The 23,025-nt window shown below is 35.5% G+C and overlaps 4 protein-coding genes and 1 long non-coding RNA gene across 11 annotated transcripts; 1 reads left to right on the top strand and 4 right to left on the bottom strand.

The window, feature by feature from the left end:
- Positions 1-3,920: 3,920 nt before the first annotated feature.
- LOC148266209 (uncharacterized) lies at positions 3,921-4,794 on the bottom strand. The gene is made up of 2 exons (XR_015818745.1): positions 4,514-4,794; positions 3,921-4,344 (listed from the first exon to the last, which is right to left on the bottom strand). It is a non-coding gene; the product is annotated as an uncharacterized LOC148266209 (long non-coding RNA).
- Positions 4,795-9,665: 4,871 nt separating this feature from the next.
- Positions 9,666-11,259, top strand: LOC110822346 (ammonium transporter 2 member 3-like). Its single transcript, XM_022052435.2, has 3 exons — positions 9,666-10,250; positions 10,338-10,623; positions 10,712-11,259. Exons 1-3 carry the CDS (start codon positions 9,666-9,668, stop codon positions 11,257-11,259), a joined length of 1,419 nt encoding a protein of 472 aa, XP_021908127.1.
- Positions 11,260-11,437: 178 nt separating this feature from the next.
- Positions 11,438-15,402, bottom strand: LOC110822515 (Wound-responsive family protein). 3 transcript variants are annotated; one of them, XM_088217471.1, is made up of 10 exons: positions 15,196-15,383; positions 15,009-15,094; positions 14,215-14,427; positions 14,074-14,126; positions 13,940-13,996; positions 12,928-12,993; positions 12,769-12,840; positions 12,410-12,519; positions 12,233-12,324; positions 11,438-12,114 (listed from the first exon to the last, which is right to left on the bottom strand). In XM_088217471.1, the coding sequence occupies exons 1-10, from the start codon at positions 15,216-15,218 to the stop codon at positions 12,062-12,064; spliced, it is 825 nt and encodes a 274-aa protein (XP_088073597.1). In that variant the 5' UTR covers positions 15,219-15,383; the 3' UTR covers positions 11,438-12,061. The 3 variants fall into 3 exon arrangements, with proteins under 3 accessions (XP_088073597.1, XP_088073596.1, XP_088073595.1); XM_088217470.1 differs by having other exon boundaries at positions 12,247-12,324; positions 15,009-15,402; XM_088217469.1 differs by having other exon boundaries at positions 15,009-15,397.
- A 340-nt stretch (positions 15,403-15,742) lies between these two features.
- Positions 15,743-19,687, bottom strand: AKRP (ankyrin repeat protein). 3 transcript variants are annotated; one of them, XR_015818319.1, is made up of 9 exons: positions 19,671-19,687; positions 18,706-19,498; positions 18,106-18,182; positions 17,602-17,700; positions 17,355-17,453; positions 16,842-16,940; positions 16,654-16,752; positions 16,166-16,344; positions 15,743-16,034 (listed from the first exon to the last, which is right to left on the bottom strand). XR_015818319.1 is itself a non-coding variant. In XM_088217468.1 (9 exons), exons 2-8 carry the CDS (start codon positions 19,400-19,402, stop codon positions 16,231-16,233), a joined length of 1,284 nt encoding a protein of 427 aa, XP_088073594.1. In that variant the 5' UTR covers positions 19,403-19,498; positions 19,671-19,687; the 3' UTR covers positions 15,743-16,034; positions 16,217-16,230. The 3 variants fall into 3 exon arrangements, 2 of the variants coding, with proteins under 2 accessions (XP_088073594.1, XP_021907906.2); XM_088217468.1 differs by having other exon boundaries at positions 16,217-16,344; XM_022052214.2 differs by lacking the exon at positions 15,743-16,034 and having other exon boundaries at positions 16,062-16,344.
- Positions 19,688-20,147: 460 nt separating this feature from the next.
- On the bottom strand, positions 20,148-22,848 carry LOC110822191 (RNA-binding (RRM/RBD/RNP motifs) family protein). Of its 3 annotated transcripts, none has more exons than XM_022052215.2 (8): positions 22,679-22,846; positions 22,567-22,586; positions 21,940-22,068; positions 21,811-21,834; positions 21,590-21,689; positions 21,280-21,429; positions 20,634-20,703; positions 20,148-20,536 (listed from the first exon to the last, which is right to left on the bottom strand). In XM_022052215.2, the coding sequence occupies exons 1-8, from the start codon at positions 22,679-22,681 to the stop codon at positions 20,346-20,348; spliced, it is 687 nt and encodes a 228-aa protein (XP_021907907.1). In that variant the 5' UTR covers positions 22,682-22,846; the 3' UTR covers positions 20,148-20,345. The 3 variants fall into 3 exon arrangements, 1 of the variants encoding a protein (XP_021907907.1); XR_015818320.1 differs by having other exon boundaries at positions 20,372-20,536; positions 20,634-21,189; positions 22,679-22,848; XR_002541220.2 differs by having other exon boundaries at positions 20,372-20,536; positions 20,634-21,192; positions 22,679-22,847.
- Between the last annotated feature and the right edge of the window lie 177 nt (positions 22,849-23,025).

Genomic DNA, 23,025 nt, shown 5'->3' with positions numbered 1-23,025 from the left:
GGGAAGAGGAAGAGGGTGGCCGAGTAGGAAGAAGGAAAACCGAGAAGGGTCGCAAAAGGGGAGAGGAGAGAGAGAGAATTACGGAGGAGGAAAAAAAAGAAAGGGCATTACAGTCACAGAGCACCATGTGACAGCAGAATCTAAAATCAAGATTGTTCAAGTTTTTTTAGCACCGCACCCGAGCTAGGTGCATTCCTTTTCTTCTTTCGGTTTGTACTTTTGACTAAATGAGTGTTCATGTGCATGTGTGTGCAGGTTTAAGAGCTAAAGGACCACAGGGTGACTGAGAGGAGGCGACCGGGAGCCAAGCCAAGGCCAAATAATCCCATGACATAAAGCTAAAGCTTTTTTATATTTTTTAGTGGTTGTTGAGCGTCGGGGAACGAGGCTGGTGTCGGTTGGCTGCACAGGCTCGGCTGAGCCACCCACCTGCACGGGAGTTGAGGAGGTTTCCTCAAGAATGGAGAAAGCCGACCCATTCGGGAAGCCGAAGGGTTTTCCCCGAGCATGAGAACCCGGTCCACCATTTTGAGTTCTGGTATGTCGTTCAAAAAGCTGAAAAGTCTTCATCAGAAAATGGAAATCTGGTTTATCATCCGGAAAGCTAAAAAATATTTTTCAAAAAATAAGAATTCAATTCGCCGAATGGGGAGCCAAAAAAATTTTTGGATATGGATCCTGATCATTTCAAGTATTCTATTGGGTGGCCGTTGGAACCCTAATTTGATTAAATCGATTTTTAGTATTTTAAAATATTTTAATTAATTATGTCGTGTGTACAGAAAATTTGGACATTCTAGCAAGACCCAGAAAGACACATAGAAGAGTAAGTATTTTTAAATATCAATCGAGTTCAAATTTCAAAAAGTGCATTCATTTCATTAATTTATGAATTTTGAAATTTGAATGGACATTGACCCAATTTTTAATAAAAAACAGAATCTAAATTATGATAAGTAAACCTAAGCAATTGGAACCCTATGAGGAGACGAACCCAATAGATTGAGAGTTATTTGAACTGAATATTTGGACTGATGAATTCTGAAATTAAAAAGAAAAATTCTCAATTAAGGAAAAATAAAATAAAATAAAATAAAAATGTAAAAATAGAAATAAAAAAATTGAGGTTAAGAAATGATCATATAAACAAACTGAGAATTTTAGAATAAGAGGATAGGAGTGAATAGGGTAGGGACCCTGAATATCTTCTGGTTTAGTCTGAATCGAAGAGGGGAGTGTGTGTGTGTAGCTGAAGTTCAGCGAGCATGGTGAACCTACACATGAATAGAGTCTGAAACCTAATTCAGACGTGAATAAACATTCGTGTGAATGTGGGTCACCTAACAAATGTACCTGCTGTAACCATTGTGTGATTTGTGTGTGTGTTATCCATGTGATGGGGGGAGCCATTTCGCTTTTACTCGATGATGACATAAACAGTATCGTGCGATAAAACTATAAAAATTACCATTCGAGTGTATCTGTGATTTTGTGTGTGTATGTGATTATTTTTCGAGCTAATGAACGAGATTCGAGTGTATCTGTGATTTTTTTTTGTGATTATGTTTCGAAATGACGATTAATATTCGAGTGCATTTATGAATTTTGAGAGAATGAGAATATACATTTGAGATTTGTATGTGATGTACGAGAGAATTTATTAGATCGATCAGGAACATGTGAAATATTAAAAATAAAAAAATGAATTTCCACTGAAATAATTTTATTGTTTTTGTTTCTTACAGTGTGTTTTGCGTGAAATTTTATCTGGGTTGAGAGAACGGGAATACTTATTGAGTTGGTGAAGCTCATTAAATTTCACTCTGATATTTTTCAGAGTATAATGAAGAGGCAACACTGCTGTCAGACGAGTAGAACCTGTAAAAGGGTTCTTATTTTTGTATATTTTGTGCATATTCGAAAAGTTTTATTTTATTCTGTTAGACGTTAAATTCTAATATCATGTTTTATATATATAGTTACTGTACATATCACATAGGATATTATGTTGTATTGTATTTTTTATCTACGCATGTATATATTTTATGGGTTTACTGCATGAAAATGACATGAGTAGGAATTGCGTCTCATATCGAGTATCAGGGCATGACATAAAATTATTTTAAGGAAGTACTTCAATCAACAAGGATCTTGGATATTTAGAAAAAAGGTCTTCATCCTTAACTTGAGAAAAAAATATTATGAATTCTATTGATATTCTCTCTAAATGTGTTAATTGGTGGTTAAACGATTATGACTAAGATTTTTTTTTTTTTGGGCATGATTGATGGGTGGAGAATGATATTCATCATGATTGCCCTAATATCGTAACTAATAATAATGGAGTTGACATCAAGATCATCTATGTGTAAATGATTAGATAAAATAATAGTTGAAAGTGTTGTCTTCCACTATTTTAAGAATTTGAATACAAAATTAGATCAATCTTAATAGTCAAGTTAAAGAACTCCTAAGATACTATCATCTACGGCGAATATCCTCAAAGTTTGCTCTCTACAAAATCTACTAACAGTTTTTTGCTAATAAAAAAATAAAAAGTTAAATGTATGATATATAAGTAGATGCAAAAGATAAAGTCTCCTAACAAAAAGCCAACACTTAGTTTGGCTTTGCTTCTGTTCCAAGGTCGCATCCAACAAGCCAAAGGTTTAACTAAAAAATGATTGTTGATCTCAACTATCCACATGTGGCACTAGTGAGGAATTTGCTCTTTATATTTTGAAAGTTTGCATTCTATATTATACCCAAAAAAAAAAAAAAAGGAACTAGTTAATTCCTATTAGCTTGGGTTACCAATTACCTCTTTTTTTAAGAGGTTATAGCTTGGATATGTTGGAACATTAATAAAGGGCCACCCATGTGAAAAATATTTATTGGAATATTACTTTATCATGTGTATTCAAATCCTATAAGCTACTTGGAGAGATTTAAAAACAAAAATATATATATATATATATATATGGAATAAAGTCACCTCATTCAAATATACTTATTAATATAAGATGAATGTTGATAGAGGCATTCCTTTCAATATTCAAATGATCAATTTTCCATAACATCACTATCATGTAGAGATAATGTGTCTTAAAATCTATTATTTTAATAGATAAATTAATTGCTAGATACAATGATTTACAACTAAGCCTTATATATATATATAGCATTACTATATACAATTACTTCACCAAAGATTTGTTAATTAACATGGGTGTGATTATATAAAAATACCCACAATAGTTGGGATGAACACATGGCACAAGAACACCTAGCATTTGGCAATCAAAAGTCTACCAATGGCTAGCTAGCTAATGGTTATTGTCACCCATTACTTGTGTTATTATTATCAAACTTTGAAGTTTTGTTACTTGCCATATTACTCATTACTTTGTTTATACCATACCTCTAGTGTTATAAACAAAGTGAGGTCATTAGTGTAAAAGTAACATAGATATAGGACATAGGAATATTTTGTATGAAAATTTGTCACAACCATAAATTGTTAAAAGATTAAGGCAATCCATGCATGTGTATTTTCTCAAGTTAACCAAGTTAGTTTGGTTATATATATATTTATATAAAGATTTTTCTGTGTATTATATATATTTATATATAATATGAACATATGAACTGAGGAAGAAACTGTAAATAATGAATTAGAAGGTTAATGACTTGGTTCCAATCTCCATTGGCAAAAAACTTGGATGCTTATTAGGTTCTTAAAAATGATTTTAGTTACATAGATAGAACTTAAAATCATGTATTCTTTAACTTATTAGGTTCTTATTCTTTTACATTACAAAAGTTACTTAGCTTACTCTCTTAGTTAATTATATCTGCTTAAAGTTAAACTATAAATACTTGGTAATTATATAAATTATAAACTACTTGTAATACTATAATTTTTGTTTTAAAAAAAATTATTTGATTTAAGTAAATTAAAATACAATTTCTTTAATAACACCACCGCCAAAAGTTAGATATACAAATTTACAGAACCACCTTGAAGTGACTGGAAAGTCGCAAAACAAGTTAGAAAAACAATACAGAGCTAAGGTAGTGAAGACCTAAAACTTACAAAAACAGACTAGAATCAAACATCCTCTTGACCATATAGCGGCAAAATCTGTGTTCTCAGAGATATGGAGAAATGACACCAAATATATATGTATATAGACACACGAGTATACGTAAATATATGAAATATCTTATATGTACGAGAATGTGTAATTTCACTTGTTTTTTTCAGTGTGAGAGTCATTGTTGATGGACGTTACGATGCATGGCGTGCTGTGGTAGAGATGAATAAGTTATTAGCTAGCTTCTCTGTTGCCAAATGGAGACCAATTATCAACAGATGTATATACACATATATCGTATAGCATAAAGAAAAGAAGATCCAAAATTTAAATCATACTACAATTAATAAATAAATATATATATATGTATATTTATATATAGTTGAGAAGAGAAATTGATGATGACGAGGACGAACCTTTGTAGATATGATAAAGAAAAGTGAAAGGGCGCACTGAGATATTGGCACGGCTCAATCAAAAGAAAAAGCTCAACCGACCAACACACAGCTATTTAGCTTTTTCTCCGAAAAGCTCTCAACTAGCTGCTTAACTTGTCTGAGTGAACCAGGCCAATATCATAGTGACTCTCTCATGGGAATTAGAACAAACAGACAAAACCCGGTACCTGTAATTCTTATTTTTAGGGTAAAAATTACCAGGAAGAAGAAGAAGAAGAAGAAGAAGAAGAAGAAGTAAATGAAGCAAGAATGTGAATGTGAATGTGTGGGAGGGGATTTAAGAAGGGAAGAGAGGTCTGCATGAGCATTTAAAACCGCGACTACCAAAGCACAAACCTGGGCCACTGCATTTAAACCCATTATTCTCCCCATCTCCTCTTTTAATTTCTCTATCTAATTTCATTTTCTTTAATTCTAATTTTTACTGTACATATATTTGTCTAAACTCTATCTTAATTCATATTTACAGATAAAAGTTAATCCCAGCATGTAGTATATTAATTATGAACGTTCTTCTTGTTAACTCAAGAACAATTGTTCTCTTCATAACTATTATAATTTATAGCCTTCAATTTTTTTTTTTTTATTTAATTTAATTACCACTCTATTTCTCTAGTTATAGTTTTAGTATTTACCGTTTGCTAATATATTACCATTAATTACATGAGTGAATCTTTATGCTTGAATTATATCTATTCTTTTGGTTTACTGCAGAACTTCAAATTCTACCGTGGTACATCTAATTATCTTTTTGTAAAAATATAATTACAGTAATTAGGAATAATTACTTTGATGACGACGAGTCATCTGTGTAATTTGCAAAAATAAAGAAAAAAGCCTGCAATATTAATTACGAAGGAAGAATTAACCAGTACCAGTAATTAAACCACATAAATATATAGATATATACAGATTTAAAAGAAAAGGAGATATTAGTGATACTGGGTGAAAAGAGAAGCAAAGAAGGAAGAAGGGTGCAGAAACATTAATGGAGGGGGGAATCTCTCTCTGAGACGGACAGGGCCGCAACATTAATACCCCTTCTTCCCCACCTTTCTCACTATTTCTCTCTCCTTCAACCTTTAAACTTATCACTTGTTCTTTTTCTTATTTTTCAGATGTTCATTCAATTAATTACCTGCTAAACACATTATCATTATCATTATCCTCTTTTTACTCAACTAAGATCAAAGTAAACATTGAGAGAATAAATCTACTGGAGTGGAATAACATTAATGATTTACAGAAGTTCGTATTCTCTAGCTATTAAAATTTATATAATAATTTAAGTTTTTTTTCTTAAGTTACTAATGGAAGTGTGATACAATGTCATTATATAATAATTTATCAAACATAAGGTTATGATACAGAATAGGCCGAACTACAGATGAAAAAAAGTAAGAGAATTCGTCAACACCTATAGCCATGGTGGCAGAGTTGATGCACATCAACAGAGAAAATAATATATTTCTAATGTTGAAACATGATCGATCAACTAGGACATGAATAATGTCAAGCTAATAACTAAACAATTATCTGATTTTACAAAAAAGAAGGGGAAGAATTAAATGTATTATTAGGTATACAGTGTACAATAGACATATGATCATTATACTTCATCTTAATGAAGTAAAATATTCTTAATCAATTGGCCAAATACTGTCCTTAATGAGAGATTTTGTTTTAAGATTCTGGAGTCTTTCATCTTCCATTGTTAGAAAATTATACAATATTTTGAAAAGGTAAAGAAGAGTTTTACTCCGAGATCAAGATCAATCTACATTGAACAACAAATGCTCAAGAGATTCCAAATACATCAACTTAAATGAGGTGAAGACATAAAGAACGAATAGCTAGATATAATTATTTATAATATTTAATGTGAGATAAATCTCAATCTATTTCTTAAACCAATAAATGGGAAATGACACTAACATTCTGCAAACACAATTCTCAACATACACATAACTTGTAGCTTACTGATATGAATAACAATCAATATGTGAGCCTCTTGCTTGTTGTGATCTTGTAAGAAACCAGAAGAAGATAGAAAAGGTGGAGGAGTGAGGTAGGGGCAATGGTGGGAGGGAGGGAGAGGAAAGAGAAGGATTGAGTTGTCAAGATCCAAAAAGAGGACTGCAATGGTGGACCATCCACCATGCCTGGCTAACACAAAATGTGACAAGGAATCCATTATACCCTTTTCTCTCAACACAAACTCATTATTTTATTATATCATAAATACAATTAAACACAAGCATCAAATTTATGGGTACAAATTTTAATCATTCAAAATATACTTCTTCCCTTCTATTAATGTGATTTTATTATTATAACAAATAAAATTATATTTACTATAAGTTTGATATATATATATATATATATATATATACATACATACATATAAATTTAATATGTGATGTATGAGTTTATTGCATTAATTTATATTAACAGAGAGATAGACTAAATTAAAAAGTTTTAAATAATATAGGAACTAAATCATTATTTTAAACATTTTTAGTGCCTGTTTCTATTAAGATTGATCCATTGACAATATTTTTCTTTTATATACAATTATTAACATTTTAGTTTGGTGCTTTGTGCAGGTTTATCCTGATGGTTATCCTGATGGATCTTTATATGTATATATGTAGATATATATACATATATATGACATGAGGAAACCATTGTAATTATATTTATATATATGTATATAACTGACAGAGATAAATATGGGACAGTGTTCATCGCGAAGGTCGGAGGTGGGAAAAGGAAGATGTAAGGATGATGGGCGTGCAGAAGAAAGACGAGTTGGGTGTCTTGGAATTTCTAAAGAAGGATGCTCCAGGTTTTATATTGCTAGAAGATGTGTGGTGATGCTTCTTTGTTGGCACAAATACGGCAAGTGATCGTCATCATCTTCTTCGTTTAACTTGTATATAATTATATATATTCATAATTTCTTAAATGTTTTCATTTCTCTCTTCATCTTATAATTGATTAGTTCCAGTCTGTGTTGATTTAATCTATATATGGTATATATGCATGCATGTAATTAAGTGTGCGTACATATATATATATATATATATGTATTCCTTCCGGTTTTAATTTATGATGAGCAGCAAGCGGTGCTCGTACGCATATATATATATATATATATATAAATGTACGTGTATGCTGTGCAGATACATGCTTGTAAATTATTAGTTTAGACGGGGAACAACAACTTGAAATTTATATATATGATCATATTGCACCGAGTGCCTTGATCTCTGCTATGGGGGTTTCTTTGATCGTTTTCTTCGACAATTAAAATATAAAATTTTATAATTTATTCATAAATGATAGATATATACAACGTTAATGAAAGAATATTGTTCAGCCTGTAAAACTGCAGATATATATTATATTGCCAAATAATTTTCCCTTTTTTTTTTCTCCAAAGAAAAAAATTCTCATCATTTTCTTGTGATATACATGTAATCTATATATATATATATATATATATATATAGAGAGAGAGAGAGAGAGAGAGAGAGAGAGAGATTTGTTGTTGGAAACTCAATTAAGCAAAACCAGAGAAAAGAAAAAATGAATTCTGATAAACATGTGTTAGTATTAATTAGAGGAGGAGAAGATGAGTTAGTATTAATAGTGTTAAAAGGAATGGATGGAATTAACAGATAGAGGAGAGTGTATGTAAATATATATATATATATATAGATGTTCCATATCGTCTTTTCCTTTGTCTCTTATATCCAGGAACAGGAATAAATTGTACTGTTCCTTTCTCTGCAACCACAATCCCTCCCATTTAATACCATATGCATGCCATCCCACAAAAATTTATTACGCTTCTTACCAATATACACTTTAAAATTTATTACTTTTAATTATCATCTACTTCAATCCAAAAACTTAAATAATATATGAATGCACCAATCAAAATAAGTGTTGGCGGATGAGTTGCTTAGACTAGTACAAATGCATATTAATGAATTTGAAATATATATATATATATATCCATGACCAACGTAAGTAAACAATCTACCTACAGCTTGGATGGACATACACGACTAGGAGTTATATGTCAATGTGTATGACTAATGCATTAGAGTTGTTTGCCCATATGAAAAGAATACCTCTTCCCTCCTTCCATTGATATGGCTGAGAGAAACACAAGTCGTGTTCCATGGCTTATAACTTGCAAGACAATATGGTTTGAATTCTATCCAAGTAGTATATCATATGCTTAAATTTCTCATGTTTGGCATTCGGATTTGGTTTCCGCGTAGTATTAACATGGTTGCCCACGAATTAGTTCGAAGGACGGTCTGGAAATTTTATGATTTTGGAAACCTCTTATTTTTCCGGTTTCTCACTTGCTGCAGGATATGATGGTTCATTCTGTTTGGCTTAATGAATTTATCATATTCCTTAAGAAAGAAAGAAATAAAAAAAAAAGAAAAGAGAAAACCTCTAATCACATGTTATACCAAGCTTGAAATTGAATATATACATATATATATAGGTATATCTGGCGTCAACTTCAAGCTTGCTTTTTCATGTAAAAAGCTAAGCATAACCTAATTAATTAACCGGCCATTGACCCACATCGATCACACCAAATTTCCTCATGAGAACCTAGCAATAGCATACACCAAGCCAATTTTTTTAGTTCTTTAAAAATCACTCGCACTCTATCCTAAGCCAATAATAAGAGCACCAAAAAGAAACTGTATTAGGTGGAATATATAAATCTAGATTCTATCTTTGGCTTATAATAGTATGTTGCATAGAAGGAACCAAAAATCATTACATTGTCGCATCAAAGCAGAACTAGAAATGGAGAGAATATAATATAATGTGTGTGTGTGTGTAGTGTTTTTTTCTTGATAAAATACTTGGGAGGAACAACTTACTGTTAATTGGCTCATAGAATTCTACAAGAAAAGCTGCTACGGACAAACTGAATGTTAGAGTATCCTGTTGTTCATCTCTTGGACGGGGATTACAACTTACTCCAGTGTTTGCCCATGGAAATCTCCAAAAGACGACTCTGTTTATATTTCGATTACTTTCTCTAAAATTTCTCCACAGCTCAAAAACAAATGGATTCTTACCTGTCACGAGCACTATCTCCCGACGAGGCCTCTCCGTATTGGCACAACAAAGGAGACAGTGCATGGCAACTGACGGCAACCACGTTGGTGTGCCTGCAAAGTGTACCGGGTCTGGTAATCCTCTACGGGAGCATGGTGAAGAAAAAGTGGGCCGTCAACTCTGCCTTCATGGCTTTTTACTCGTTCGCTATGACCCTCCTCTGTTGGGTCCTATGGGCTCATCGCATGTCCTTCGGCTCCCTAACTCCACTAATTGGCAAGCCTGATGTGTCGCTCAACCAGAAGTATCTTCTCTTGCAGTCTGATCACAAGTGGGTGCCAATTGCTGATTTCGTATTTTACCAGTTTGCTTTTGCCGCCATTACAGTCATATTGTTAGCCGGGTCGTTGCTTGGGAGGATGAATTTTTACGCCTGGATGCTGTTTGTTCCTTTCTGGTTGACGTTTTCCTACACGGTTGGAGCATGCACCATCTGGGGCAATGGGTTTCTTTCAAAGCACATAATTGATTATGCAGGTGGTTTCGTCATTCATCTTTCTTCTGGGGTTGCTGGCTTCACTGCTGCTTATTGGGTAACATATCATCCATGTTAATGCATACCAATTACTCATGCCTCTACTAGATTCATATTATAATATGGAATGGATGATAATACACAGGTGGGTCCAAGACATTCGCATGATAGACAGAATTTTCCACCAAACAATATAATTCACATGCTGGGAGGTGCAGGGTTTTTATGGATGGGATGGACTGGGTTCAATGGTGGAGCTCCGTTTGCTGTAGGACGGATAGCATCTTTAGCTATTGTCAACACCCACGTGTGTACAGCCACCAGCCTCTTGGTCTGGGTTTGTTTGGACATGTCTGTGTACAAGAAAAGCTCTGTGATTGGGGCGGTGCAGGGGATGATAACAGGTCTCGTCTGCATCACGCCTGGCGCAGGTGAGCTCCCTCTCCCTTGTGTTGTGTTTGATGAATAAAAATGACATTTTCCTAATCTATACGAGTAAATGAAAATATGGGGCGGCAGGGATAGTGCAGACATGGGCGGCATTGGTGATGGGAGTGACGGCAGGGTCAGTGCCATGGTACACCATGATGGTTCTGCACAAAAGATCAGCATTTTTTCAGAGCGTTGACGACACACTTGGAGTTTTCCACACCCACGCCGTGGCTGGTGTGTTGGGCGGGTTCTTCTCCGGCCTTTTGGCTGAACCCAAGCTTCTGAGGATGATGTACGGGGCTGACACCTCTTTCGGTCCGGGCTTACTCTACAGTTTCAAAGATGGAAAATTCCACGATGGTTTTAAGCAGATTGGTTACCAGCTTCTGGGAACGGTTTTCATCTCTGCATGGAACGCCGCCATAACCAGCTTAATTTGCATCTTCATAAGCCGCATGGTTAATCTCAGGATGGATGAGGAAGACCTTGAGATTGGGGACGATGCCGCGCACGGTGAGGAAGCTTATGCCCTGTGGGGAGATGGAGAAAGGACCCCAAAACCCTTTCGTCTCCGCATACCGCCAAACATTCCTTCCATTTGCAGGCATTTACTTAATTCATCCCGAAATTTGTAACCATTATTAATTAAATAGTTGATGCTCTTACAGTAAAAAATATGAATTTCAATTATATCATGTATATTCTCTTTAAAAAATTACGTTATCAATCTTATTCGGAATATATAAACTCATCACTTAAAACTTTCTAACAATAACCTTGTGGCCCAAAATTATACTTCTTTCTCTACTTGCCTTCCTTTCAATGTAAATCAAATTTCACTTTCTGGGTAACATTGTTTTGTCACAAGTACACGGTAATAGAGTCTTGTTATCATATTCCATCAAAAATCACATTCTCTCTACTGTGACCTCAGTGTCCCTCAAGTGAAAACTAGAAGCTCAGGCCAACGCATTTTCTTGCTGTACATCAACATATTTAAGAATACATACAAATCTGTAAGCTGTCCACAGGAGTATAACTGGGATTACGGTTTTGGTTCTCTAATATCAACATCACCATGTCAAGGAAAACATCCTTTGTGGTTGACAACAATTCAACCAAATCCCTTGCCCAGATTTACAGCCTGGCAACGGAAAGTCCTATGTTGGTGGAACGTGTACCTATGATTTCCTATCATTCTTGACTATGCACCCCTCCTCCTATGTTAGACCTCTGAACAACAGCAAACCTATATAACTGCTATGCCCGATGCTTCTAGGTTTAATTATACTGGTTGTCCATTTTGTCACCTCCAATCAGATAACTGGACTTACTTCCATAGACTGGGAAGACACCAACTTATCCAGAAGCAAACATTGTGGATACTTCCCACTTTCGGATAATAAACATATGCAGGCGGATGTTGCTTTGAAATTGCTAATTCTCATGCATTGACTTGCGAAGCTTCACTAATTTCTCTTTCAACGATGCTGCAAAAAATAATCTGTACCATAAGGATATTTAACATAAAACTTTATCGCAAAGTTTACACAGAAAATATAACAAGAAAAACAGGTGGTTTCTTTTTTACAACGATGTATAAGATACCTGCATCATTGTACCTTTCCTCTTTGACAGCTAAATTCATGTTTCTCACCAGATTAAGTTCCTCAGTTAGCAAGTCTGGACCATCTGCAGCGCTGGACAAGATACAATTGATGCTTACATATAGAGCAAAAACAGAACATATGATGACAATAATGAGGATGCAACTAACAAGCATACCTGTCAAGAGTAACATCATAGACAGACTTTGTACTCTGCAATGTGCCCATTCCATGACTGATTCTAATAGCATCAGCCAAGACAATTTCTTTATTTACATATATGGGTGCCTGCATGAAACAAATTGCAACCAAATATAACAGCAGCTTTTGGGAACTATTCATCTGAAAAATGCATGTAATATGGAAAAGTAGAATAGGTTTCAGCATAAAGGAGGAAGAGAAATGTGGTTGAGAAGTTTGGCATGCTTAACCATTAGTCAGAAAAGATGTTAATCCATCTGGCATATTGTGTGCCCTTGCACAAACAAAAACAGATATACATGAAGAATACTTGCTTAACTAATTAATTATATGTACCTTGCATCTGTTTGCCAGATTTATAGCATCCGAGGGTCGTGCATCCACATTTAGCGTATCATTGTTTCCTGGCTGCAGTGATAGTCACATGATTCAGTAAACCTCTATGAAGCAGTTTCTGGATACATTATAAGGAATGCACGTGATAAGTGTCATCACCTTGCCAAAATATAACCTTGCGTAGTACGTGTTAGCAATTCTTTGTGTAATTCTCACCATTTTTACCTGAAATTTAGAAAAAGAAAATTGTACAAGAAGAAATAACTCAAGAAAACTGAAGGTCTTACATTTGCTACCTTTTCATAAGAAAGAAGTCGGAAATGCCTTATCCAAAGCTAGTGATTCATAAATACAGAAACATTAACTGTAACTGAAAATGTTCTCACAATGAAAACTAAAAAAGATTTACTTTCAGAATTTTGAGCTCCTGTACATAGGAATCAACTAGTATGGGAAATTATGTTCTTCAGTTCAGGAACCTGTAACTACATGGCTCAATACCAACCTAAAAAGAAAATTTACCACCTATTTCCAAAATCATAGTTTGAATACATACCAAAATCCTGTATATAGGTTTTTCTGAGGGAAAAAATCCTGTGTGACACCGAACTGAAGAGCTATCATGACATCTTCAATGTCTTAATATTTTATACTATTAAGTGGAAGTATAATAATTTCTTGAGATGGTTAAATTACCATTTACTTTGACGTAAGAATTTGAAGTTTTTAACCTACAAATGACAGGAATTGCAATGTATATAGAGCTCACAAAAAAAGATAAGGAATCCTACAAGAAAATCTTGAATATTATGACTAAGCATTTAAGTATATGCTGATTAGGATGCTGCATGTGTAAATAATCAATCTTAGGGAATATATCTGCCTTTACTACAAATAACAAAGCCACCATAGGTTGGGCATGGCAGCCTTCACAAACACCTTTCAGTTATATCTGGAGTCATCAAATAGTATGCGTGTTCAGTTTCCTCTTTGCTCAAGCATATAAGGGAAAGCAGCAACATATTTACATTCAAATATGTTGCATGAGCCAGCCAAGAACCCAAGCATATCTCTACCAGCCTCAAGCCAAAACATAGTGATAATTAACCATGCATACATGTTGCGAAAACAGGCGATTAAAGTCTAATGCAAAGAAACAAGTATCCCATACTTTATATCCAAGTTCGTCCACAACGTTGCTCATGAACTGGAACTGGTCTGGACAATCCTGCAGCAGAGTCATTAGTAAGCCTCAGTATAAGGTTAATAGACAATAAATATTGTAAATGTTGGGTTAGAAATTACCCCATTATCATCCCCATATAAGGAATCTACCAGTTTTTCAATAGCAAATTCCCCTGCAGGAGCACACAATTAGAGTTACCCCTACAGATTAGACTAGGCCAAGGCACAACTTATCTTGTGCAAGATTATCCTTATACCCACCCACAATAATCGGGAGTAGAAAGTCACCATCACAAGAAATCTTCAAAAAAATTGTTGGACTGTGAAACCGACGAAAGAAACTGAGCCCAATCGGACTGAAATGAGGCTTTGATGCCTTTGTCAGGACAGAACTGGGATGCAAGTGCCGAGAAGATTGCCATTTGATTTCATCTTGAAACCCTTGTTGTCTCATGCGGTAGTGCAAGATGGTCTCTGCAGTAGTTGAAGCAACGCAAATTTAAGGATGCATATATAGACAAAAGAAAAATGAAAAGAAACACCACTTCCCCGCCCCTCCCCCTCTAAAGAAAGGAAGTTAAATCTGGAACAAAATCTACTGAATGGCAAATTATACAACGAAAAGGAAACCAAATTAATTTTACTAACGAGCTGCATATATTGAATCAAGAAATTGAATTGAATATTCATTATATATTGCATTTGAATTGGTTATATAACTGGAAACTATTAAAACCAGACAAGTTGATCCAGAATTAGGAGAACTTATGAACTTAAAAAGTTACAGCAACGAAATTTTATGATTACAAAAATAAATTACCAAATACAGTAGAAAGACCACCGGGAATTACAAGGTTATCGGCATCCTCGTTTTGATCAATGACCACATCAAACCACAAACCTACTTACCTACCGTAAGGCATACTCTTATAGATAGCAAAAGAAGAAGAAATTTAAACTAATTAAAATAATCCAAACGCAAGTTACTTAATACTGGAGCAAATAGGCTACGCAATAAATAAATACAAAAATCGTGTATATACAGAGGGAGGGACCTGAAACAAGGAGGGAAGCTTGAAGATAGTCAGGGTGGGAATCACCGTCAGCATTGGATCGGGCATCAAAGCTTCCGTGAGAGGAACTGCAAGAAATGGAGATCGGTTTCGGGATACGACATCGTTTTGTGGTTAGGCATAACCGAATCGACATGTATTGAAACGATGAGGAAGAGGAAAGACTGACGATTGAAGACGAGGGAGTCGCATTTCTCTGATCCGACAAAATGCTATAGCCTGATACTGTGCGGAGGCATGAGTGAGCTCCAAGCATTGTCACAGACGCGGACAGGGAGGGAGAGATGGAGAGAGGTGGTAAGCAGGCAGGGAAGGTAGGTTGGCGAAAGTGGCAACAAAGTTATAGCGAAGAGCAACTAACAACACGACTTTCCACGTCATACTAAATCGGTCACTTATCGTCTGGGAACATCGACGACAGCGATAAGATATTTTATTTTATTTTATCCAATTATTATCATTATTTCAATAATTATAAAATTCTTGTGAATCGACCAAATCCATCGTCTAACATTTTATTTTATTTTTGATAAAATTTAATTAACCTCATATAATAATTATACACATAAATATTTTAAATATAAAAATAGACGTAATATTATTATTACTCTGCAATTAATTTTTAGTTGACTGTAAATTCTAAAATTAAATACCACATAAATTTCTGATTACTTATTTTTTTCTCTTTCTATTTCATTCTTCCTGCATCTCTCTCATAAAAAATTAAAAATATACTAATTTTTCCCGCATAGTATTTTTATACAAAATAAAAATTATATTTTTGCGTCTGCTATTCCAAAAAGAAAGTAGAGTTTGAACTCTCGCACGTCCAGTTAGTGGCCTCTCTCTCGTTATGAGTTTAGACCAATAATATACATATCCAGTATAATAATATACAATAGCCAATAGCCATGGTCGTTCATGTCTGCTCTCGATTGATGGACATGTAATAGCGAAGAAATAAGCAGATCAGTCAAGGTCGATACTTGTTGCTTCTAGTCCGTCCAACTTGAATATGAAACAGAGACAAGTTAATAGCCGCGTAAAACTCACAGAGATTTATAATGGGCTCAAAATAACTAAAGTGACTACAAAATCCCAGATGATCAATGTTTTACAACGAGTAATCACCGACTTACGATGGCAATTAGCCAAAAGTTTTTGCTTTCCTCTATGGAAAAATTGCTTACACAGCTCTAATCGGTTAGGTGATCGTCGGGTTCCTTTTCCTAGGAAGCAGCTTCAGCAACTTGATCAGTTCATAAGTTCTCGTACTTTGTCCGGAATAGAGGCAAAGATCTAATGGGGTTAACCCATCCTGCAAAAGTAGAAAAAATGCAGTAACACTGATGAATATTACAGAATCACAAAATGGATGTTTATGGTGCTAATTGCGCTCGTGAATTACTTTCATAGAATCAAGTAGCAAAGTCCCTTTAAAAATATGTCAGCTGTTTAATAATGACCATTTGCATCTCTAAAGGATTCCGGCATTCGAAAGAGCAGGGAGATATATATAGCCTGCAAACCTAGACTTATTACCATTCCGTAAAATGGGCTACATCTCAGAAGAGCTGCTCCGCAGAAAATATACAATGATGTTAACAAACATTGACTGGATATTTACCTTGTTTTTTAATGTTTCATCTGCTCCTTTTATCAATAAAAGCTTAACAATGTCAGTTCTCCGGGTTTGAACTGCAAGATGTAATGGCGTCCATCCATCCTGAAAAGAAAATTAGAGAAAATCTTCAAGAAAATGTTGAAAAACTGGGGAGAAACATGTAAAGCAAAGACAAGCAGAATCAACTATACATTGTCCTGAAGATTTATATCAACATTGTACAATAGGAGAAGCTTAATAGCCGGAATTGATGCCCTCTGGACAGCATAGTGTAACAGGGTAGCACCATCCTGTTGGCAAAAGAAGCTGCAGAATTAGCATTTCAACAAATAAAGTAACATAGCCTGTGAGCTACAACAGTTCTGGAACTAATTATTTCAGGAAATTGAAGAAACATTACATTTATGATTATTAAGTAATATTATAGAATACATGATAAAAAAATCTATACAATTGTGAGAAAGAAGGATCTCTACTAATGCGTCCATCTATATATAAAACAAAAGATACAGTAAAAAATGAAGTGAATCAGCATTGCCAAATTTTCAGGTACAGCATGTTGTCGTTGCGTCCATATTTAGATGATGACCTTCCTAAAAAAATAAATTACAAATAGTGCCCACAAGAAATTTTGCATATCATAATAATTCTTAGATGGGCCAAAATAAATAAACTCTAGTCAAAATAAAATAGTCTCCACTCACTTCGTCACGAACAAAAGGGTTTGCTGATTCTCTTAAAAGGTAGTTGGTTATAGCTTGCTGTTTTGCAATTATTGCTCTGTGGAGCGCAGTCAAACCATCCTGGAAAATTCATAGGAAACAAATCTCAAGACCAGGCAAAAGAATCCCTCCCAGGAAATTTAACCACCAAGTATCTAAACGAAGTATGAGAAATGCAGATGTAGACAATAATCCATGTAACAATAAGCAGCAGCTCTCCAAGCAGTACCTTATCAACTGCATTGATGTCAACATTATGTTTCAGCAAAGCATGGACAAGATAGAACTCTCCGCATGCAGCAAGTGTGTGGAGAGGTAGCCATTTGCTCTGAGAAGGTTTCATCAAAAGTGATAATATTAAGAAATTTAAGTTCATGCCTAAACAGAGCTACAGTCATTTCACAAGTCCGTGGAAAAAAGAAAAAAAAAAGCTAAATTACACATAATATCATTCCTGATTCTGTATGACCTACCATTCTAAATCATTAAGCCCACAAGAGCGGATGGTAATTAAGCATGAGCTATTAAAGTCCACTGCAGTATAAAATAGGTTGAGATTAATACTTAGTTGAGTAGTGTACTTTAACCCTGACAAAAACTAAAAGTTCTGCATCACCGTCGATGTTGCATTTTACAGCACTATCCATTTTGGATCCGAAGCACAAATAACTTGAGAGGTAGAGTATGGAAAACATAACAAATCACTGGGAATCACAAAACTTGGGAAACTTACAGAGGTAGCAGCAGCAAGATCAGGTATGCGGCTATTAAGTAGAACCTTTTCCTCCTTTGTAAATAACTTACGGACCCCTGTTATTATGAGATAATAAATATCTATACCAATATCTCAATTGCATATGATGAAGTAAGAAATGTCATATCTGTCAGGCAATATGAAACTAGGTAGCACTAAGTTTGCCGTTTGCAAGCCTGAAGAAAAAGGTACAAAGCAAGAAAATAATATGTTGATGCTGGCAGAGAAGAAAGCAACAAGATGCATGGGCATGACAAAGAAAACAAAGCAACAAAATAAGCTGGCAGAGATTCAAGCACCAAACTTATAAGCTGCATCTAGTAAAATGTTGCCACAAATATATAACTCTAACTATACCACTCTGGAAAGACCATAATCTTATAACAGGATTAGAATAGCCCAATCCACTCGAGATTACAGCTTACTTGGAGTTGTCTTCAGTTACAAATTTACTCAAAGTTCATATCCAAACTCAGAAAATCTAATCAATTCTTCAAAACACTAGGGGCACTAACAATGCTGCATCAAATAGATTCCTTGTTTGACGCAAAGAAAAAAAAAAGGTTTTATCTGAATTACCTTGAGATTTCTTGTCACCAGGCACATAATTCTCGCTATTGAAAAATTTGGAGACGTCGTCGAATCCCCTGCCATAAACCGCCCATCTGGGATTCTTTGGCGCCACTCGCTCACTGGAAGAAGAAGAACCCTCAATTTCATGGTGTGCAGGTTCTTTATCTTCCTTGACCCGGAAATGGGAAGGATCATCGAGTACCAAGGGCTTTAACTGAGCCAACTTAGCCTGCTTGTAAGACAAATGTTCCTGCAAGTTGAAATTCCTGATGGGAAGTAAGCCTTTTTTCCTCTTCTCAACTCGGACTCCAAACTCCAGCTGTTGAGCGATCTTTCGTCTCTCTTTCTTAGTGATGTTTACCTCGTCTTGAACGTGCCTCCATTCCTGCGGGACCAAGTTCTGGGGCTCAATCTCTGCCACCTTGTTCTTGGGTTTGGACTTAGAATTCTTTTTGGTTGGGGGTTGATGTTGGTTTGGATTGGGGTTTTGGAGGTAGGGGTCGTCGAAAATGCCGTCTTCGAAGACAAGGCAGTCGCCGATAACAAGGTCATCTTGGACGTCGTCGTTTTGAGAGAAAGAGGAGATGAAGGGAAGAGATTTCCGAGGGGTCCGAGAAGGATAGAGCGATGGTTGAGTGGTGGAGAAGAAGAGAAGAGAAGACAGTTTGGGGTTCTGCGGGTTCAGCAGAGGTGAAACAGACATGGTTTTGAGCAGAAGAAGTAAAGGTGAGTGGGGGATTTGGTGAAGCTGACTCAGATGCAGTACAAGAATTACCAGAGTTGAGCGTGGGGCGAATAACTGCAGAGAAAATCATCACCACTCCATTATATTCTCATCCGTTCATTTCATATCATTTTTTTCCAAATACCTCACTAAATTTTTCATTTCAAGAATTTCATTGAAGATTTTAGGTTATCACATTGTTTGAAAATATCTTTTTTGAACAAAAAAACAAAAACAAAATACATACAATTTTGAGAAACCATAAATATAACAAGCACGAGGCCGACATACTCTCCCTCTCCCTCTCCCTCTCCCAATCTGGAATTAGGAAAAACATGAAAAATATATCCCGATATAATATTATATTTTTGTTAATAATTTAATTAAAAATATATATTTTGTTAAACCAAGTGTACTCCCGAATCATTTTGCACCGCTTTACAAAATAATTTTTTCTTCGCCTTAATATATATACATATATGTAGATAATTTTTTTAAAATTCATAATATCCAGACAAGGTAAACATCGTCGTTATCGCTTCACCACAGAGAAATGCTGCCATGCTCATTACAGAAACCTCACGACAGAGATCATCTTGACCTAGTTTTTGGCCATATCCCTGCAAGTCCAGCAATCACACATTTCTTCCTAATTGCATTGAATATGACTTCGTGTTCAAAATCCCAGATTTACATAATAAAAATGAGATAAAATCTATCCAAATTCACTAAATATGATCACACTATTACATAAACCATCTTCAACCAAAGTACGAAGTAACATCCACCACTAGCGATGTCAAATATGGAGTGCAAACAACAGAATCTGCTCAGAGTCTTAGGCCAAACGACCCCTTACATAACCAAATAAGAGTTTTTTAAGTTCTCTAACTTCTCCATAGATGATAACAGAACAAGTACATCACCTAGAACCACGCATATACTTCCTTTCTGGGCTTCCATAAGGAGAATAAGACCTGTCCCTCCTAGATCTTCCACCACCATGGGGAGAATAGTCGCGACCTCCTCGATAAGGTGAGCGTCTTGGAGACCTCCGAAACCCGAAGTCTTCTCGTCCAGATCCACCGCGATACCTGCCACGATCACCACGGCCTTTGCCCAAATGCACCCGTAGCCAAAATTTTAGTTGCAAATTAATCCAAACCACAAATAAAATCATTCCCAAGAAAGAGACACAACAATAACTCACCGTAATCCCTAGTACTCTTCAGACCAAGATAGTGTCCTGGTGTAGGAGTTCTTGGTCGTTTTCTCCGGGACTGAAATGTAAATAAAGCACATCTCCTTGGTAAATAAATCCATTTAGAACAGACAAGCTTTTTTTATCATAATAGAGGAAGACCAATGGTTTCAGGCATGTTCATATTAATAGGACCACTAAAAGGATATGCAAGAAGCAGTTTCATTCAAAAATCTTGAAGGTATGGGAAGCAACCGGTTTACAAAGGTGGGAAAAGGAAAAACCACGACACAACCAGCCTAAACCAGTGGGCCACTAGATGAATATCAGGTGTGAAATACCATAAAATCTGATTATATAGTTGTTGATAATGTCCGTTGATTAGTTGAGTTGAAAGTGAATGCTGAGGTTGTATAGTTGTTGGACAATATAGATGATTTGATTAGTTGATCAGATGCATTTGAAAAAGCTGTTTAAGCTGGCCATTGATCAAGCTGTATTTCACTTAAGTTGACATGGATGAACTGATCATCTTTGATTGCTGCCAACAAAGCTGACGCAATATCTTCTGAATATAACCAGAAAACCTCCAAGTAAGAAAATGATAACCAAGCAAATTTTGATAGTTTCTACCACCAAGGATGAATCTGATTACCTTCTCAACAGTTATGTACCGGCCCTCCAAAACAGACTGGTTGAGGTACTTGACGCAACGGTTGGCATCGTCAACAGAATCCATTGTAACAAATGCAAACCCACGAGAAATCCGAGTGCGTGGCTCCACGACAAGAAAACATGATGCAACCTAGGAAAAACAAAACACTCTGTTTAGAAAAACACAAAACCATGATCTTCACATCCAGAACAAAATTAAGACGCAGGGAAAAGAACAGAGAAAAGAAGCAGAAGGTGAGAACAAGAACAGTAGACTTGAATATGTAATCAAAACAAGTGAAGAATCTAACCTTTCCCTCCTTAGAGAAGTGTTCTTCAAGGTCCCTTTCAGTGACTCGTGTGGATAGGCCGGTAACATAGAGGGTATTTCCAGGATTCACAACCTCAGTCCTGCCATGCCATTTCACAACGACAAGAAAGAAAAAATTAAATAGCCTTCAAAAGTATGAAAAAAAGAGAACTTGAAACAGCAACACGAGTGCTGCAACTCCATCACCAGGACATAACTAACCTTCCGCGACTTCGAGACCTTGATCTGGCAAAGGAGAGAACATAGACAGATAGTTAAGACCGATACTTAGGTATCATTATGACAAACTGAAGACAAACTAACAAAAGGGAAACCAAATTAGCAACCAACCTGCCACGACTTCTGGACCGGGATCTAGGCCTTGTATTGGACAAAGATCTGGACCTGGATCTAGGTCTGGATCTAGATCTTGATCGAGATCTGGACTGTTCTCTCCAAGGGGAGGGAGAACGAGAATCCCTGATGCAAACATAGATAAAAAATGAGATTGTGAACGAGAGAGAATAAAATACGTTAGACCAGACTATGCAAACAAAACAACTTCTAGAGAACAATGAGTCCGACCTTCCTCAAAAAAAAAAAAAATCACAACACTAAATAGCACTATTGTATAGCATATTCTATCTCCTTTTCTTCCTCCTCTTTTTCAATTCTAAAGCATCCACAGATTCCCATTTTAATTTTGTTACAAGGCAACAAGCATTCAATGAAAAAAATGTCGATTTATCAAGTGAAAATTCAATTTAAAAATTTGAATTACAGCATACTACATTCTTCACCCAACAGAATGGATACAAATATTCAATTCACGATACACACAAATCAATATATCAAATGGAGTAAATCGAAAAACCCTAGAACAGCGCACCCAAAAAAAAAATTAACAATAACATTAAGAGAAGAAAAATATCTTGAAACAGCAGCGACACAAACAAGTGTAAAAAATTTAGGGGGTACCTTTTGCGAGGAGAATCCGCCTGCACCGAGAAGAAAAATAAAGAAGCATTGAGATTATATTTCGTTTATCGAACAACGACAGAAACAGAAAAGGGGGAAGGGATAGACTTACCATATTCACAGGAGAAAGATTAGCCCTAGAAAACGATTAGAACGGAGAAATTGAATTTTGGGGGAAAGCAGGAAAGGAATCAAGGCTACGGCTGCCTTAGAGGATGAAGCTCGCAGATCTTAAAAGGGGGCTGGAGCCAAACAGTCAACTCTTCTTCTTTCTTCGTTTTATATAGTTCGGGAAAGAATTTATAATTAGGTCATTCATTCTTAGGGGCAAAATCGGACAAAAGAAGGATAATTACAAAAAAAAAAAAGGGGATGATTCTGTGCGGTCGGGTTCACTAGGTCGTTTGTGAAACTTGCAAGTGACGTTCTTCATCGTCGAACATGTGAATCTCATTAAAT

Source organism: Carica papaya, chromosome 4, assembly GCF_054855325.1.
Source record: "Carica papaya isolate Zhongbai chromosome 4, ASM5485532v1, whole genome shotgun sequence".
Classification (NCBI taxonomy): Eukaryota; Viridiplantae; Streptophyta; class Magnoliopsida; order Brassicales; family Caricaceae; genus Carica; species Carica papaya.
The sequence above is the reverse complement of the archived record's forward strand: the minus strand, read 5'-3'. Positions and strand labels throughout refer to the sequence as shown.